Source organism: Sinohyriopsis cumingii, chromosome 10, assembly GCF_028554795.1.
Source record: "Sinohyriopsis cumingii isolate HCF-2022 chromosome 10, ASM2855479v2, whole genome shotgun sequence".
NCBI lineage: Eukaryota > Metazoa > Mollusca > Bivalvia > Unionida > Unionidae > Sinohyriopsis > Sinohyriopsis cumingii.
In genome coordinates this window covers 121,520,252-121,539,337 of record NC_142970.1, presented here as the reverse complement: position 1 = coordinate 121,539,337, position 19,086 = coordinate 121,520,252, and the positions used below count along the sequence as shown (strand labels likewise).

At 35.7% G+C, this 19,086-nt stretch overlaps 1 protein-coding gene across 1 annotated transcript; it reads right to left on the bottom strand.

The window, feature by feature from the left end:
- Positions 1-7,070: 7,070 nt before the first annotated feature.
- Positions 7,071-18,733, bottom strand: LOC149791119 (large ribosomal subunit protein eL19-like). The gene is made up of 5 exons (XM_089973043.1): positions 18,644-18,733; positions 15,682-15,788; positions 11,212-11,455; positions 9,409-9,519; positions 7,071-7,252 (listed from the first exon to the last, which is right to left on the bottom strand). Exons 1-5 carry the CDS (start codon positions 18,646-18,648, stop codon positions 7,126-7,128), a joined length of 594 nt encoding a protein of 197 aa, XP_089829169.1. The 5' UTR covers positions 18,649-18,733; the 3' UTR covers positions 7,071-7,125.
- Between the last annotated feature and the right edge of the window lie 353 nt (positions 18,734-19,086).

Here is a 19,086-nt window from a genome sequence, read left to right as displayed (position 1 = left end):
ACTAATATGACATGCATTTTTATTGTAGTTTAAACTACCGTATATACTTGTGTAGAAGCCCATTTGCATATTAGCCAACCCCCACCCACCAACTGAAACGGTATTTACACTAAAAACTGCATGACCCGCATATAAGCCAACCCACAACTCCGAGACATTACAAGATGCACATGGTAAGTTCTAAATGCATATATTTAGGTAAACTTATATTAACAAAAATTAAATGTATACTTCTCTCAGGGTTAGCATGTATTTTTATTAAAAAGAAATGGTATAAACTTGTTTGAAAATTAATTTAATTTTCTGTATTCTTATTGTGTCTGCCCTATTCATTTTATGTATAACTTGATTGATTGTTGAAATAATTGAGCATTTGCGGGTTGCTCTAAATCTCCCTTTTGACTCAATTGTTTGTTTGTTAATGCATTATGACATTGGACATTTTATATCATTGCACAAGTACAATTTTATTTTGCCTTGAAATTGTAAATACCTCATGAAAATAAAATCCCAGTATGACAACATGTGTTTAGTCCTTCAAAAGTCCAGTCATGAGGCTGAATATACATGTGCACATAGCTACAAACTTAAGTTCAGTTCTGACTACATTTATGGAACTGGTCATCTAATTTATTAATTTTCAACTGGAACATTTACTTATTATTTCATTCATCATAACATTGTTTCAAATAATATAACCCTTTGGAAAATTAAATGGTCTCTCCCTAATAAAAAAATCAGCATGTTCTTTGGAAATATAGTGACAATTATAAACATTAAAATTTTAACATTAGAAGACGATGTCAATTTAATCATTTCTAGCTTGAAGTCTTCTGAACTGCCACATTGTCCAATTATTTGTTTGTTCTTGTAAGCAACAAATAGAAAACCAAAATTTCTACCATTATAGAAAAAACTAATCAGTCATGTTTACTTATGTATTGACAATTATTAATAATAATCTTCAGAATAAGCCTTAAAATGGCACTTATGGCATGGGATATCACTTTAAGAATAATTATGTGGCTTCCCATTGGTGGTTCAAAGTCATGTGAATATGCTTGACATAAAATCAATAGTGTATGCTGTCACATGGGGTCTATTGCGAATTTGTAATACATGTATAGTGTATATCAGAAGAAAATTGAGCAATCAGATTCATTCTGATTTTTTGATGTTATTCACAATTATTGTGTTCCTGTTGCACGTCTGCAGATGTATTATTTAAGGAAAAACATTTGCTTGGTCTGTCCAGTATAAATATAAGTGCTCATTATTTGGACTACAATATTTTGGAACCGTTATAAATTATTCAAAGGAATTCTGGATATCATCTCGACAATTTCACGGTTCTTGGAGGGGCAGTACATTTCCGATATTTCAATTTATACAGATCTTTTATCATTTAGCACTTTCGTAGACCTTTATAAGGACTAGTTTGGATTCAATTCATAATACTGTAAAGTTCCTCTCACATTTTTCATTTATAACTGATAGTTAAAGTGTTATTTGCTTTGCGCCTTTCCTGTTACTTAAGTTGCGACCATAAAGTTGTAACATCATGTTGATTTCCGTTTCCGTTTTCAAGCAGAAATGGTACTGTATTTGGTAACAAAATAAACGTCATGAGATGTTGATTGGCGAAAGCACAATGTCAGCACGACCAGCCAAACAGGAGTAGTGACCAATAATGTTCTTTAAAATAATATTACTTAAAGGAGACTAGAAATCAAAATTTTCCTTTTACGTATGTAATTCTCTACAGATTTTAATCCGACTGTCATGTTTATAAATTAAATATCTTAAGTGGGTAGTGATTTTATTGCATGGAAGATACCACGATGACGTAAGTTTTGATGAGACGATAAATCGCGTGGTACCGTGACGCAATACTAGCCAGTCCTCGAATACAAACATAAACATTGGCGAAGGAGGCAGACGATAGGAGACCACATTTGGGTTGCACATTCAAAACTTGAATCTGCAGTCTGATATAATAGTTTATGTACTGTACTGGTCAGTGCTAAAAGAAATTTTTTAGGTACAGGCCCCGGGCTGGTGACTTAAAAAAACTCAAGCCCTGACTGAAATTCCACAAGCCCGGACAGTTCATACCTGTCAACTTTCAAGACGGGAGAAAAACCTCCCGATTTTGGGGGTATTTCCTCATCTACATCCTGATCTCGTAATATCTCTAAATTTTTCGCAGCGAAGTCCCGATTATTACATTATGTCTGTCAATTTTCACTTGTCAGAAGAAAAAAACCTAACCCTAAACCATTTATAAATAGATATAACGTATGCAACCCAGTCTAAACTGCCACACTGCAAACATCGTAGTGATATGACTGAAAAATTGTTAAAGCTAAGTTAAAAATTAAAATCACATGCACACACGTCTAAATCCGGCACTGGATGAAATAATTAATATCACACAAGTTTTTTTCTTTTTTTCTTCTTCAGTAAATAGAACGTGAAAATTAAACATTATTCAAGTAAATTTCAGACGTTTTTAAACAACTACACTAAAGTATAAAAAAATAAAAAGAATAAAATTGTCACCAATTAGCTTACATGAATGATCACTGTGAAATTTTCTCTGCAAACAAAATCGCATCTCCATTTCCGCCGAAGAAACTCAGCCAGTTAACACCTTAGATTCCTCTACCGTATATGTAAAGTTTAATTACCATGATTAAATTACAAGAAATAAAACAAAATATACCATGCAGTATATGTGGCCCTAAAGAACTAATTCTGAATAAATATTTTGTTCAGCAGTGTTACATGCATTAAGACTTAAACCTGAAGTCCATGGCATCGTAAGTAACAACAAAATAGGCATCGTTTATTTTGGCAATCAATTGCTGGTGCTTACACATACACACACTGTCGAACATGGTTTCTTTGAAGTATGTCCGAAGGGCAGTCCTTTTCACAAGATCAATGCAAGGATAAGGAGTCTGTTCATTAGTCACACCGGCTTTATTGTTTGCGTACTTAAATTAGAACTTTAGCGATTTTGCAATTTAGCCAGAGCTGACCAGAATATGCAAAATGGGCTTGTCCTGGGGGAATAATAAGGCGTATCACATGGAGAAAAGTACATCCCATGGGCGCTCGCACATTGGGGCAAGGAGTTGGGTCAATAGTGTCTCCCCCCACCGTTTCTATTGTCAGCCATTTAATGTGAAACTTTTACCTCTTTTCTTTTAATCGCTGCTATTTAAACTGCCCAAGGAATAGTTTTATATCAGTTCCAATGATTACAGATTACCGTTTATACATACTACATGTATACAATGATTTTAATTTTTAAATTTGTAATTTTTATAAGATTACTGCAAATTGTGTTTTCTCGAAACACGACAGGTTTAGAACATTATTTTTAGCAAAGCCTCCATTTGATTAAAATCAAATCTAAATTTCACCTTGGACAGTAGTGATTTGATTTAGATTGTGCCGTGTTAAGGCATGTACGTCAACATCTTGAAAATACATTTACTCATTTCACCAGCGCAATCAAAGTTTCCTCAGGTAAACAATTTTTGTTTCAACACGCCTGACGGGCACTTCACTTTGAATACAGGATGGGCCAGAACTAAAACCAGAGGGGCCCAGGGTGTCGGGCTATCAGATTTATTTTTAGCACTGGTGGTGTAGATAAAAGATCTGTGAATTGATTGTTGCATTTTGTGGCCACTTACTCGGCCTTCTGCCTATTTTCGCAACTCGCACGTTTAACACTTTTCCCAGGATTTAAAATATTCAACGTTATGTCTGGAACAGCGCCAACATTTAGTCTAGGCCTAGCATTTGCATATCCTTAAGCTGCCATTTTTTCAGAATCCCTCTTGTAACAGTCCTTTGAGCAATGTAACGAGCACATAGTGCTGTATGGTGTTGCTTTGAAATCGACTCGTTTGTAATAATGTATCCATTCTTTCATTATGCCTTTATCTTTTGGAAAAGAAAAAAAATGTTGTCCACAGGCTTTTCTTAATGTTCTATTACACCCGTAAGCAACGCAAAACGGTATTGTCTTTTACTCTGGCAACTCCCACTTGGGCTGCTGAGTCGCTACTATGACGTCACATCCCGAAAGTAACCGAATAGGCACGGAAATTTTGCATACGAGGTCACGGAAATTCAGCTCCTAAAAGATAGGCCAATATTTAAATATTGGCATTACAGTCTCAGATGATACTTCAGAATAAGGTTTTCTGCTATAGTACTTTTATTATTATTCTATATTTCCACTGGTTTCTAGTCTCCTTTGAATATTTGGATTAAAAGGTAAAAATATCACTGTCATATGGATTTAATGTGCAATAGTTAGATCAGTCCTTGAAAAATACATTTTTAATCCAAATTTACTGCCATGCTCAGATATAATTCAAGGAATTATTTACAGGGTTAGTAGCACATTTCTTTCAAAATTTTCAAGGTTCAAAATCGTTTTTTTCAAGGTGCATTATTACATTCATTTCAAAGGATACATAAATGAAATTGTATGTAAACACAATACGTACAATTATTTCATACGAGAAACATTTATTGCAAACTTATCTTTTTTTAAAAACAAAAATAAAACATGAAGTCAGTAGTACGATAACATATCTTTCCGATCAATATTAAACATCCCACATCCGGATGTGAGAATAATGTAGTCACTGAACCATGTTCATTATGCTGTCTACACTACACTATTTACAAAAGTCCAAAATATTTTACAGTGAATTTTTCAGTTTAGCTCGTCATCAGTTTTCTTCAAGAGCTCAAAGTTTAGCAATTTTGTCCTCAAATCATTTTGACGTCATGATAAAGGAAATTTCCTATTTTAAATGCAAACAGCAGCAGCTGTCAGTCTCAGTATCTTTTTCAGTACCTTCCTTTCTTCACTCATCCCCATAAACCAAAAGCAATTTGTTATTAATTATTATCGCTTATTTAAAAACAGCATATGATTATTTTAGACTATTTCATATTAGATATATTAATAATTCTCTCAGCTTAGCTGTATTCTATATTTTTCGATTTATTGTGTTCATTGCAACTATCATGTCCTATTTCCACTCAATCCCAAATTAAGACTATATAGTTTCTATTTTAAAACTTGAATCTCTGTTCAGAGACATACCTTTTCCATCAAAAATGTTGAAGGCGTTTTGCCTGTATTAAGCACCATTAGAAGAACTTGGGTATTTTTCAGCTGCATGTGACCGTGAAGCACTCTCTCCCATTGCATGCAAATCAATATCCTTCTGGCATAATTTGCATTTTGCAAAGTTCTCTGAGAAAGATTTCATGATCCAAACTTTTTATTTTTCTTCATCCAGCCACCAAAGTTGGATTCAGCAGCCAGCCATGTCGAAACGAATTATTAAAATTTAACCACTGCGACAACCAGGTTTTGTACAATTGGAAGTTCAAAATGTATGACTGCTCAGTGGTCAGTTGAAAAATTTCTGTTCTGGCACAAACGTGTCGAGAAATTGTTTTGTCGTTTTTTCTCAATTTTCTTTTTTTTAATTCTGTAAAACGAAAACTATTAATTCCTTTCAGTTTAATGAAAATCAAGGCTTTTCAATGTACCCAGAAATATTTGAAAATTCAAGGTGATTTCAAGACCCTGAGGGAACAATTCATTTTTCAAGGTTCCCTAAGGACCCTATATTTAACATATTCCTTGGAATCATCCGATGCTCACTGACTTTAGAGTTTACAAACACCACTTTGGATTATTGTACTCGAAGACATTCTGGATTGCATAAATTGTTAGGTCAAAGACTATTGGAATTCATTTGGGATTTAATTCACAATACTGTTTCTCTCAAATTTTCATTATATCTATGGACAGACAATGCAGTTTTGCAAGTCTTAATGGCTACATTTAACAAAATATCCAATGTAATCATAGCCAAAAATGAAGCTAAAACACTTGCAATGCTGGGGCCCTGAGTAGCCTAAAGTGCTCTGTTACGGATCACTGCCATCTCACCTCTGTCTGCGTGGGTTCGAGTCTCGGATTCGGCTAATGTGGGTATGTAAGAAAGCTTGCCAGTAGCTTATTGTGGGTCGGTGGTTCTAAAACACTTGCAATGCGGTGTTATCGAGACTACATTCACATCTTCAACAGGTACATAATTTTTTTGGCCCGATTCCCATTCTAAGGCAACGGCACAAGTAGTTTCAGAGGCTCGTTGTTCAACTCGGTCTGTCTGAATTACATTTTTCGGCATATAATTAGCTATGTATGGTGGCCTGTACATCTGGGAGGTGGAAGAATCAGCAATCCCCACAATCAACTCATGAAGGACTACTATCAAGCCTGCTCACATATCCAGTTGGCCGAGCCAGAGACTCAAAGCTTAATGCAAAGAGTTTAATGACTAACTAGATATTCTATTGTGCTTGTCAGACATCTGATTCTGCAACAACCATCTGACAAGAGATAGCAGAGCAATCACTATCCCACATTCCTTGGTTTCTTAATGATATGGGATGACAGATGGAATGGTTTTAGGGATAGATGGAAGGGTACATATATAATATTGTCCAATTAGAATCTACTAATCAAACAAGATTAGACTGATGCCAACAAAGATCCATGTTCTAGAAACTTAGGAATTTCCACCATACATATATTTAGAAACCTATTTGATAAAGCATTTTATTTCATGTTAAGGAAAGTTCCTGTAAGAAACATTATTCCAAATAATCCATTTCACTTTCTGAAATGTGAAGGCTGGAATTGTATGGGTGAATCAAAATATCAATGTTAGTCTGTCAGACCCCCATTATGTCAAAGACTTATTCATGTAGTCAGACTGAGCCCACCCTCATGCCATCTTTGCACGCATCTTCAAACCATTTTACATTAGCTTTTGATTTTGGCAACACAGCAAAGTCCTGGTGTTTCTTTGTATTCAGGGGTACTGGATCCAATACACTCTCAGAACGACTACCTATTTGCCTCAGAGGGATCGAGATAAAGGTATAAACCAGATGTTTTCTAATTCAAATTAAATAAAGTTTCAGTTTTACAATTTCTGAACACAAAACAAATGTTTTCTCTATTAAAAGTTTAATTTCAGAAAGCTGTACAGAGTAATAGCACAACTTTTACTTCTTGGGTGCCTCATCCTCCTTAGCGTACGACTTGATGAGCTCTGCTTTTTTCTGGGCAATACGGTCTTCACGTCTCCTGCGTGCCTCTCTGGTCTTCGTCCTGCGGCTCTCAGCCTGGTCACTGTGAAGTAGATACAAGTTTTCAGAAATAAAACGAATCTTTTCATTCCCAGTACATTACAAGTTTCTATATTTTTAAAGTTGTCATTATCCACATTATTCATATGATCACTTTAAAAACATAGCCAGAGAGGTTTTATTGTGTGAAAAATTGACTGGTTATACCAGAAACAAGGTTTAAAGGCATCATTAGAGTGTCCTCTATTCTGTTACAAACTTGACTGGTTATCCAAGCCACAAGATTTCAAAACAATGTGCTCTCTATAATGTTCTCTGTATATTACTGGTATCCATGCCGAAGGGTTTGAAAACTGCAATTTTTAACTGAAAACAGCAGCAAGACCAGCCTGAAATTTGTTGTTGTTATACGGTTTAATGCCATTTTCAGCACAAGATAGACTATACATGGCATCCAGTATCAATGATGGAGGAAAAACCTGGAAAGAACCAACTACCCACAAGAAGCTACCAGTAAGCTTTCTCACATACCCACATTAGCTGAGCCCAAGGCTCGAACCCACGCAGACAGCAGTGAGATGGCAGTGATATGTAATGGCGAGTGCTTTAGACAACTCAGCCCCACCCCCCTTGGAAATTTGTTGAATCTTTAATCTCAATGACAGCAAACTTGCTACCGGTAATTTTAAAAATGGAGTTCAATTTTTGTGCCCAGCCAGTTTCATGACTTCAGGGTCACAACATATTCGTCTGACTGATGCCCGCCTCATAGCGTGACCATTTTTTTAATTAGCATACAGTTTGGGCAAGTCCTGAGATGAGATGTTACTATATAAAACTAATTCTGATCCTTTCAGCCGGTGGCATGACCTTTGACACATTGTCTCCAGCCTCATCCACAGTCTGGTAACTAGATGATGAAGTGTCCATTATTTTACAGAAACCATTTTGTCTTTGCTATGTCAAGACTGAAATTAACGGGTTTTCTGTACTTCTAGTGCAAACCATCCACAAAGTCTAGAAACTGTGGACGGTGGAGAAATGGATGTATGAACTGGATATGATAGTGGACTGAAGTTATTGTCCAAAATCAGTGCTCCACATATGCAAGCCATCCACAGTTTGGTCCAGACATATGGTCTAGAACTGATATTGTGCAGAAATGATTTTTATATCCAAGTACGACAACAACAAATCATCAAGATACTGTGCTGAAATGATTTTTATATCAAAGTATGACAACAAATCATCAAGATACTGTGCTGAAATGATTTTTATATCAAAGTATGACAACAACAAATCATCAAGATACTGTGCTGAAACCATTATTCTTCTACCAGTCAGTGACATTTACCTCTGACCTTTTTACTAAAAAACTGATGTGGTTGTTCCTTACCCCAAGTGCAAGCAATCTAAAGAGGTTGGTAATTGATAATGGTGGTCAACTCGAGTAAATGTGTAAAAAAAACAAAAGTGGACAACATGTAGACATACATTAGTATAATAACTCTTCCTTATGGCAGGCATAACAAAAAATCAAACCAATTTTATTTTGTAGAAATACATTTGAAACATTGCTAGAATGGGCTGAAAATGCAGCAGTGTTATCTAGATATGAGAACTGGATTATGGCAACACCATCAAAAATGTACAACTCAATATAAAAACTAAAAATACTGCTTTCAATACCGCTGAAAATCAAATCAGGCCATTTCATTTGTCCGTCTTGAGTGATTTTGGTGTAATTGTGTTAACAGTTGAGGCAACAAGATCAAGACACCTCCACTATCACATAATCCACTACTACATAAAAAATCTCTATTGTTTTGTATGCATTGTTTGTTTTTGTAGGGTTTAACGCCATTTTTCAGCACACGATAGGCTATACATGGCGGCCAGTATTAATGGTGGAGGAAGAACACGGGAAAACCCCAGAAAGAACCACCGACCCACGAGAAGCTACTGGCAAGCTTTCTCACATACCCACATTGGCTGAATCCTAGACTCGAACCCACGCAGACAGAGGTGAGATGGCAGTGATCCGTAACGGAGAGCGCTTTAGACCACTCGGCCACTCGGGGCCCCTGTTTTGTATGCAATTTTATATGAAAGGAAGTTTAGAGATATTTCTAGCCTAGCTGCTTATTCTTACACAGGGGGGAGAGAGAGAGAGAGAGAGAGAGAGAGAGAGAGACTAACCTAAGCATCTTGCTTCTGGCTTTTTCTGCCTTTCTCTTGTGAATATGCTCCATCAAAATTCTCTTGTTCTTGAAACCATTACCTTTGCATTTCATGTACAGCTCATGGTACCTGTAATTGTACAAAAAAAATTCTCTATAACACTTTAAATGTACACATCTCTTGAAACCATTACCTTTGCATTTCATGTACAGCTCATGGTACGTGTACTTGTACAACAAAATTCTCTATAACACTTTAAATGTACACATATCTTGAAACCATTACCTTTGCATTTCACGTACAGCTCATGGTACCTGTAATTGTACAAAAAAGTTCTCTATAACACTTTAAATGTACACATCTCTTGAAACCATTACCTTTGCATTCCATGTACAGCTCATGGTACAGTAACTGCAATTGCACAAAAAAATCCTCGGTAATGCTTTAGATGTTCAAAGTTCTGGTAGCCATTCAGTGTGAACAACTCACCTAAAAAGTCTGAATATGCAACTGGTTCTGTTCATGATCATTTTTTCATACTTATCAAAATTTAGTCCACTATAATTTAGTCCCTTTTTAAGGGCTGTTCCAGTAAAACATATACCCGCCCCCATTAAGGTTATTTATGTTATGAAACTGTGAGAAAAACAAAACAAAAACATAATAAAATCATATATCAAATTCAATATTTTATATAAAAAATTTCATCCTAACATGGCCATGTTACTAACAGGAGAATCCAGATAATCCCGATTCCTAAATATGGAAACTCATCTAGGTGTTGCTGCCCTTGATAAATCCTAGAATAAGAATTGGAATCCTCTACAAAATGGTACACGAGTAGTGTATTCCTTTCTATGCACAACCTGAAGTCTATTTGCAAGAGTTGTCACACATCAATGCTCTCCAGCTTCACAAAATTGTATAATTTTTGTGTGATTTGTGTGCCCTGGCACTATCTCTGGCATATATATTATTTCATGATAGAATGATGCCAATGTGATACAAATACCCAAATATTAACCCTTGGAGTAAATATTAATATGTGCAACTTTAAACACAAGTTTTCATACAGCCATGCACTCTAAATGCATAAATTTGCACAATTCTTGCATTTGTGCCTGACCAGCATCTCTGCCATGGCAACTTAAACTTCTGCACTAGTGCATTCTGTATGTCAAACAATCTACCCAGATATTCATGCCATTGGTATTTCTTTACGCCTCTACTGCTTGACCTATGTCTCTCCAACAAATTTACATTTCAAGCAGTGACTGACAAGAGATTCTGGCAGCAATGTTATATTTAGTCAGGACAAGCTGGACAGACATTTGGTCATTTCAGTTCATATTCTACAAAATATTTTAAAAACTATATTACTTTCAAAATACTCCCATTTTATGATTCTAAAGAGGAATGCATTTGAAACTTTGAGCTCTCATCAATCTACTGCAAATCAAACTTTGTCAGGCCAGAAAATGACACTAGTGTCCCTTTAAATTGATGGATATAAATTTAATAAATTTTTTCATGGGTAACAGTTTTTGTGCTTTTATCAAAAATAATCCGTTCTCTGGCATTTGCTGTCTTGTGTGGTTGTACATCTTTTACGTGTACTTGAATTTTTAAAAAATAAAATGAAATCCACAAAATCTGATATAACATGATGGTAAGTAAAATCATTCATCAATTCAAATAAGAATGGATAGATTAAATGTCTCCCTCACTTCCCAATATTTAACCAGCTCTGAAAGTTCTAGGGCACTATGGCTTCAAATACTATTATATTTCTTAAAATGTAAAACTCTCGCCATTTCTTACAAGTGCTTATCGATCTTCTTAGCCTCCCTGTATCTCCTTAGCAACCGCCGTAGTACCCTCATCCTTCGGATCCACAGGACTTTCTCTGGCATACGAGCATTGGCAGTACCCTTCCTTTTGCCGTGACCCATGTGACGCCCCTTTCTTCTGGCAATGGCATTCTTACGGACACGGGCTCGGGAATGAACAGCAACAGGTTTACGGATGATGAGACCATCTTTAATTAGTTTACGAACGTTCTGCCCTGAAATTTAAATACAGGCATTACTCCACTGTCATTCAAGAGTTCATGTTCTTGCATCTGTGACAAGTACCTCATAATAATTAAACATACAAAATTGTACCAATAATTAAACTATAAATATACGACGAATCCAGGATTAGCATGAAATCAATATTCCATTACATTCATACATATCTTGCACAGTAAATACCAAATTCATGTCCGTGATGGCCAGCTTGTAGAAATAGAAATTACGCTAGCAGGTATCCATGGCAACGAGTATAAATCATTCTTTCAACCAATTCAGGACATGAGACAGTGTTCTAAGCATGTGCTAGATAGAATTTCAAAGTAGACCATAAATATACACATCAAAACATAAAAGTTTAACTATTTAGCGCATTATTAAAAGAATGTGCTATTAAATTTTCAGTTTCTGATGTCTGATATTGATGCCTGCAAAAGACCTATAAACCTTTAATAGTTGCTAGCTTGAAGTACAGTGACATCTAATTGGTCATTTTGAAATTATACGAATCCTGTTTGAATTTCATCATTATCCATTATTAGCTTGCATTGCTCACAATTACACTTTGTCTCTGATATTTCCTTTTCATCTGGCGTAATACTTTGTCAAGAATATTAGCACTCGCCACCGCTATCATTTATTTAAGACCAACTCCTGCTTTAAAAAGATGGCACTGCAATAAAGGCTACATCTTGTGAGGGGATAAAACTGGTAAAATAAACAACTTCACCAGCTTAAAAAATGTGACCCCATGTAACAGAAAGACCTTTTATATGGGAGACAACTGGGTTAAAATTTTTGCTGGTAGTAACTGACATCAAGGTGGCTTATAAACAAAATTGTCCCTCACAAGAGGGATAAAGTTGTTAAAATGTACTACATCAGACCTGCCAAGTCTGACACGACCGTCAGAGTAAGGCAGGTGATTTTTTCCACAAGTTTGACCAGTTTATAGTAAGGTGTAACAAAATACCAAACTGCTTTCTAACGTTTGAAAATGTATCTTGAAAAGGTTTGGTATTCAAAACATGCAATGGTAAACATTATATTCAAATGCAACATTTGTAAAGTACATACAGACCGTATTTACCACTGGTACAGTTGCACAAACTCAAAATGCAGCTCAATGGGCTGCTGCTATCTATCAACTTGACATAATTCTTGGAATTAGTTGTTCCATTTCCAATGACATTGGCAGTCACATCTCCTGCCATGAGACATACTCAAATTGACACTTGATGTCCAATAAACGTAATTGTTTCCCTTCCTGCTTTTATTCACAAGAATCTGAATATTCCTTTTTATTCTTCTGTACAATTAAAACTATTTAAGAGGCTTAATTTTGGTTTCATCTTCAACATGCACTGCTTGATGGACGCGATTTTTTAAAATCAAGTTTAATCATCCAAATGCTCGACATCAAGAAAAAAATTGGTGCAGTTTAAAGCATCTGAACAAGATTAACCCTGTATAGAATAGAAAATACATGCATGTGTTTTTGAAAACAATAGTACATCTACAAAAATGATTTAATTTTTGGCATACAAGAAGTAGACACGTATATCCAACTCGGAACAATCAACTTCTATACCGTACAACCAACCTTGTCAGAATTAAGATGGACCCAGAAAACCTGCAATGGACCCATCCACGTCTCAACACCAAACTAAATGGGTCTAAAGTTCTGTGGTGGTTCTAAACCCACCCATCAACATGCATCCATACTCAAATGGACATCATACAAGCAGCCAGGGTAAGCATCTGTGTCCCAATGTACAGTATCTGACCCTTGCGACTTTACAAGTACATAATAGCAAAATAAGGTTTCTGACAAGGCATGTTTTCTTATATTTAATAACAATCTACCATAAAAATTCACTGTTCCAGGTCAACACATACACAATGTTGAAATAAATGAAGACATTTCCTTTTAGGGAAGGTATGATGAATGTAATTAATTTAGGTAATGTCTCGTGTTTATCAATTTCTTTCACAACTTGTTTCAATCTCTGCTTTACAGCAGGATACATTTTGAAGGAAAAAGTAACGTTCTAAGATCATTCCACAGCAAAATTTTGTCAACTTATTGTCCAGAAATGTACAACTTTTCATAAAACACCCAAGTTCATCTAGTACGTATAAACACAGATCTAGCCCCATCTAGTATGTACAAAAACAGATCTAGCCCCATCTAGTATGTATAAACACTGATCTAGCCCCATCTAGTATGTATAAATACAATTCTAGCCCCATCTAGTATGTATAAAGACAGATCTAGCCCCATCTAGTATGTATAAACACTGATCTAGCCCCATCTAGTATGTATAAACAGATCTAGCCCCATCTAGTATGTACAGTAGTCCCCCTCTTGACTGGCCCCCCTGACCAGCGGCCACCCGCTCCTTACGGCCAGAATCCGTTGGCACCGACGAGTTTGTGTTCAAAAGTACCCATCGCGAAAGGCCACCCGGCTAACGCGACCAGCAGCCAGCATATTAGTGCAAGATCATAAAATTTACCCCTCACAAGCGGCCGCATTTTATTTGAATATATATCCAGAACCAGTATTGTATTCATAACGTGTGTTAAGTAATCCTATTTCTGTTTCCCGATGTCAGGTTTTAGTTACTGAAAGAAGTGTTGAGTAAAGTACATTTACCACTAAGCTTAATATTATATCATTTACGCCTCACGAGAAGCCAAATTTAGTCCAAAAAAACCTAGAAAGACTCAAATTTTAATCCATACAAAAGGGTATGTACATGTAATCCAATTAGCCTTACTACTGTGTTATCATAAGATGTCTGGTTTAGTCACTCTGATAATTGTTAAGAATACAATTATCGAACAGTAGTAACTGCTGAGAAGAGGCAGTATTGATGTACAATACCCAAGTCAGCAGGAAAATGGTTTGATAGCCTTTATGGCTTCCCTTAGTAAGAAGTTGAGCTTGTTCACTTTGGTAATCAGTGGCTATTACTAGTGACAATAATTGTCAAAATTATGAATCCTAGCGGCCGCGAGGTCAAATCTGCGTTGGTACATATCGAAGCCGTTTTGACTTCTCTCACCTAGTTTCAAGAAATGCATAAAAACAATAGGGTACCAGACTGTGACTAATGAATCACGTGACAAGATCACTTCCTTTAAAAACACATGGCAATTTGTTTATATGCATACAAAATTGTTTTATCAGTATTGTAGTTGGCAACATGAATAACTTACTGCAAAAAGATCAACATGTCATTGAGGAAAATAAAAATTCTCAGTTTAGAGGAGAACGTGAAAGTAATTCAACTGACGGCAGTTGGGGGGGGGGGGGGTGTCGTCGATGATCTTTGCAGAAAACTAACATCGGGAAGATTCGGATAAACAATATCGTGAAAGATAATGAAACAATTCTGCAGAAGTGGAAAGGTGAAATGGATGGAGAAAGGGAGATTGTTTGAGCCAGGAGACCTTTGTATTCTGATTTGAAAGACAAGAAAAAGCAAAAAATTTGTCAGTTGAACTGGGATACGACGACTTTACCGCAAGTAACGGATGGTTGCACATATTTCAAGTGCGACACAATATCAAGTGTTCTGTCATTAGCGGCGAATCAGCTGATGTTAAAATGAAGTTGTCGAAGATTGGAACAAAAGACTAAACGATATATGCAGGGGATATGACAGCAAGGATATTTTTAATGTGACAAGACTGGTTTGGTTTTTTAGACTGTTACCAACAAAGTGATGTGATGTGAACTGTAACATAATTATAAAGACAGTTTTAAAAGTGTATCAATGGTTATTCATAGCATTCTTTTGCAAATGATGACAAAGTTTGTTTTACATTTATTTCACATCATGCATGTGATTTTTTAATTAAAATATTAAATATTTAAAATTAAATGTACTTGTGACTTTTTTCATATGTATTTACTATTCGCATTTGTCATCCCCCTCTAGAAAGGCCACCCGCATTATAAGGCCACTTTCCTATTGCATTAGGGGTGGCCTTATAAGAGGGGGACTACTGTAGAAACACAGATCTAGCCCCATTTAGTATGTATAAACACAGATCTAGCCCCATCTAGTATGTATAAACACAGATCTAGCCCCATTTAGTATGTATAAACACCAATGCAGTGACATATGCATACAGATTTGCCTACATGCTGACACACACACACAAAAGCATAAACACATTCAGTTGAATTCCCAAAGTAACAACTTACTAGAATTGGCATTGGCGATTTCATTTGTTTCATTTGGATCAAGCCATACTTTATTTTTACCACATTTCATGACAGCAGCCGCAAGCCGCTTCTGTAATCGAAGAGTGCTGAAGAATAAAATTGAAAAGTAATTATATAAAAATGTTTCACAAAATATGACCAAAAACAATCACAAATGTGGCTGCCATTTTTAAAATTATTGTTCACTTTCCCTTGAAACTATATCACAGAGTTAAAGTACATCATCATTAGGGGTGAAACGATATACCTGAGCCTTGTATAGCTATGATACACGATGCATATCAATACATATATGAATTTGGTGGTGCCCTTTCAGGTATATTGGCATTCTGATCCTTTTTTCCAGACAGACATACAGTTATATATTTATATGCAATTCTCACTGATGAGAAGATAACGCCAATACTTTCTGAATACTTGTTGGTGGCAGAGTTTTAGCCAATTAATGGTGGTTCCATTTAACTCCCTTAGTTTTGTACAATATGAATGATTGTAAAACATTTTACTACCAATTTCATGTCTCAGTTACGCGTGGAAGACATTACAATGCCATCTTCAAAACAGGAAATAATGCAATTTCCTCGTGCAAAGAAACTCATCTAGAACAAATTCGTGCATGTGAATAAGTTTGAATACCAACAAAATCTGTAACATTTTACTTCCTGCAGATGCAAAAGACTGTTGCAAGCACATGTACGTGTATTTGTTAGTGAAGAAGGTAAACTATACTAAAAGTCCTATTCTACAATTTGTTTTAACACATGATAAGCTTTAGCAGTTTGAAATATGACCCATTGCTCATTCAATGCTAATTTCATTTATTCAATCAGCACCTTCATTTACTGGTTAAATATCTCTACATAAATCCAGAGATTCTTCCTCGTGTACAATTTAAGGAGATTATGTCAGGATTTAATCTTACGGGAGACCTCCTCTTTCTTAAAGATAAGAGGGGAAGGAAGAAACGGTTATAGGCCAAGATATTGATGTTTAAATCTCCCACTACACGATGTAAGCTTTTAATTCAGAATAATCGGATTATTCCTTTTTATTCTTCAGAAAAATCGTAAAGGTTTACTAGTCTGCAGTGGGTATGACTGGAGACGGGGAAATTGCAAAGACTCTGAGATAAACCAGGAAACAGACTATCCTCCCTTTTCATGCCAAGTGTTATGACAAAGGTTCCACGTCCCTTAATATATTAATTGAATACACAAGAATTTTAGTTGCACTCACAAACCGCCAACATGATCCTTAAACATGTGGATGTAAAAGTTGACATAAAACCAGTGTTGTGTAAGGACATTTTTATATATGTAATATTTCTATTTTTATCCCCCATAAACCCTAAGATGTCTTGCCAGAAGCTGTCCAAAAATTGAAATCTAAAAATAACCGGTCATCAAAATTCCTGACCATTGTAGATCAACAGTTTTCTCCTCAACAAAAGGGAATTTGCAAAATGTAAACATTTCCTATAATACCTTAAACTAAATAATTAATGTATTAATGAATTTGTACAATTTATTACAAAAAAACATGTACAGTAGAACTTCAATTATCAACAGGACCGAGACCATGATGGATAATTGATGGATAAAAGAATATGTACATTAAAAATATTACCATCAAAAGACTGGGTCATCAAAATATCATAATATCTGTATTAGTATCTTTTTTACATTTTGACGTACAATGCCAAGACAGTTAACAAGGTGATGGATAATCAAAGTTCTACAGTATTCACAATTTTTCCTACTCTGGAGTGAATTCTCTTTGTGTATTAGGATTCACATTGCTCTGATTTACTCCAAAATATTAGCACAATCTGAGTAAATCAAAATTGCATTATTTCCATTTCATGGATGTATGTACCTAAAAAACGGAACAGGAAATTAAAAATTGAAACTTTACTTAACAACAAGAATGCAAAGGGTATTTATACGAATGTAGGTTGGAGCCGAAAGCTGTAAAGCCTTCAGAATGACATCATTAATTATCTGTACTAATTCTGTCACAGTGGCAATACATCTTCCAGTTTTGTTTACTTGTCCGACTTACTTAAAACTTAATTTCAGACAATGCAAATGCGCTATCATTTTCACAAATATCTTTAAAATGTAAAATTGTTCTTTCTAAAAATATTTGGCTGAATAAGATAAAACGTAATTTAAATTTGTCGTGCCTCAACTCGCCTTAAAATGCGTGTTAAAATTAAAATAATGCCAGATACACAAGATTTGGGGTTTTAGCTTAACACAGAAATTAATAATTCCATGAAAGACGTTATCAGGGTATGGTGCAAAAAGAGACCTAATCTGAGCTCCAGGCCTAAAGTTAATTTCAAAAGCATATTAGAGTTATCTCCTCCTTGCTCGTCTTTCCTCCTATTTCTCCAATCTCTAAATTACATTACCGAATACCCTTTTATTAGGAATGATCCTGGATCAGAATAGCTGAGATACGTGAGGATTATCAGACGGTTTTACTTCGCCCGTTTGTCCACCAACCTCACTCTCGTGCATCAACACCCCCACCCCCAGCATATCTTGCCACATGCTTATCGAGGTCTAAAAACCGGAGAAAGCCTAGTTTTCTAAACAATTGCCCCAGTTAGAATTACTCGCGAATACTGTGTAAAAGCAAAAATTGATCAGAATGTACAATGCCTTCGATCTTCATAACGTTATTTGCAACACAATTTCAGCAAGATTCGTCACTACATTGTTGAACCGTTTCAGCTTATAAACTCATAACACGAATTTACAGTCAATTCCACATGCCACTGACAGCGACTTCATACGGTCTACATGAGGGGGTAGCTCAAGTACAAACTCTGTATTAATGCACAGGAATTTGTTAAATTCAAGAGTGAGTTCATAATGGCAACAATTTCTTAACACATGTCCAAATTTTACAATTTAATTCAGGAGAGCCCTACCTCATGGCTACTCTCGTTCACGCTGTTGCAAAAGAGGAAGTGCGAGATGCGGCTTCAAGCATTTATCCCAAGGTAGTACCCAATGAAAACACCCATAGCGATATACACTAAGAATACACAATTATAACAGCAATGCATTATTTCAAAACAGATGCTGATGTCAATATTTAATGGGTTTTTTTCAACAAAAAAAAACGAAATTAATGAATTCTTTCTGCTGTATATTAATCCGCGGACTACTTTCGCAGGTCTAATCAGACTGGTTCATTTTTTCACCTCCGGATAGGAGTATGCACTAAATCATGCTAACCAACGACATGCACGCTCTCTCTAACTCTCTCTCTCTCTCCTTTTTGTCAGTCTAAGAAGGGCCCGCCATTAAGCTAGGTATGACGAAGAGAACTCTTGAACAATATGTTCAAAGTATCAGTCGAAACTCTTCA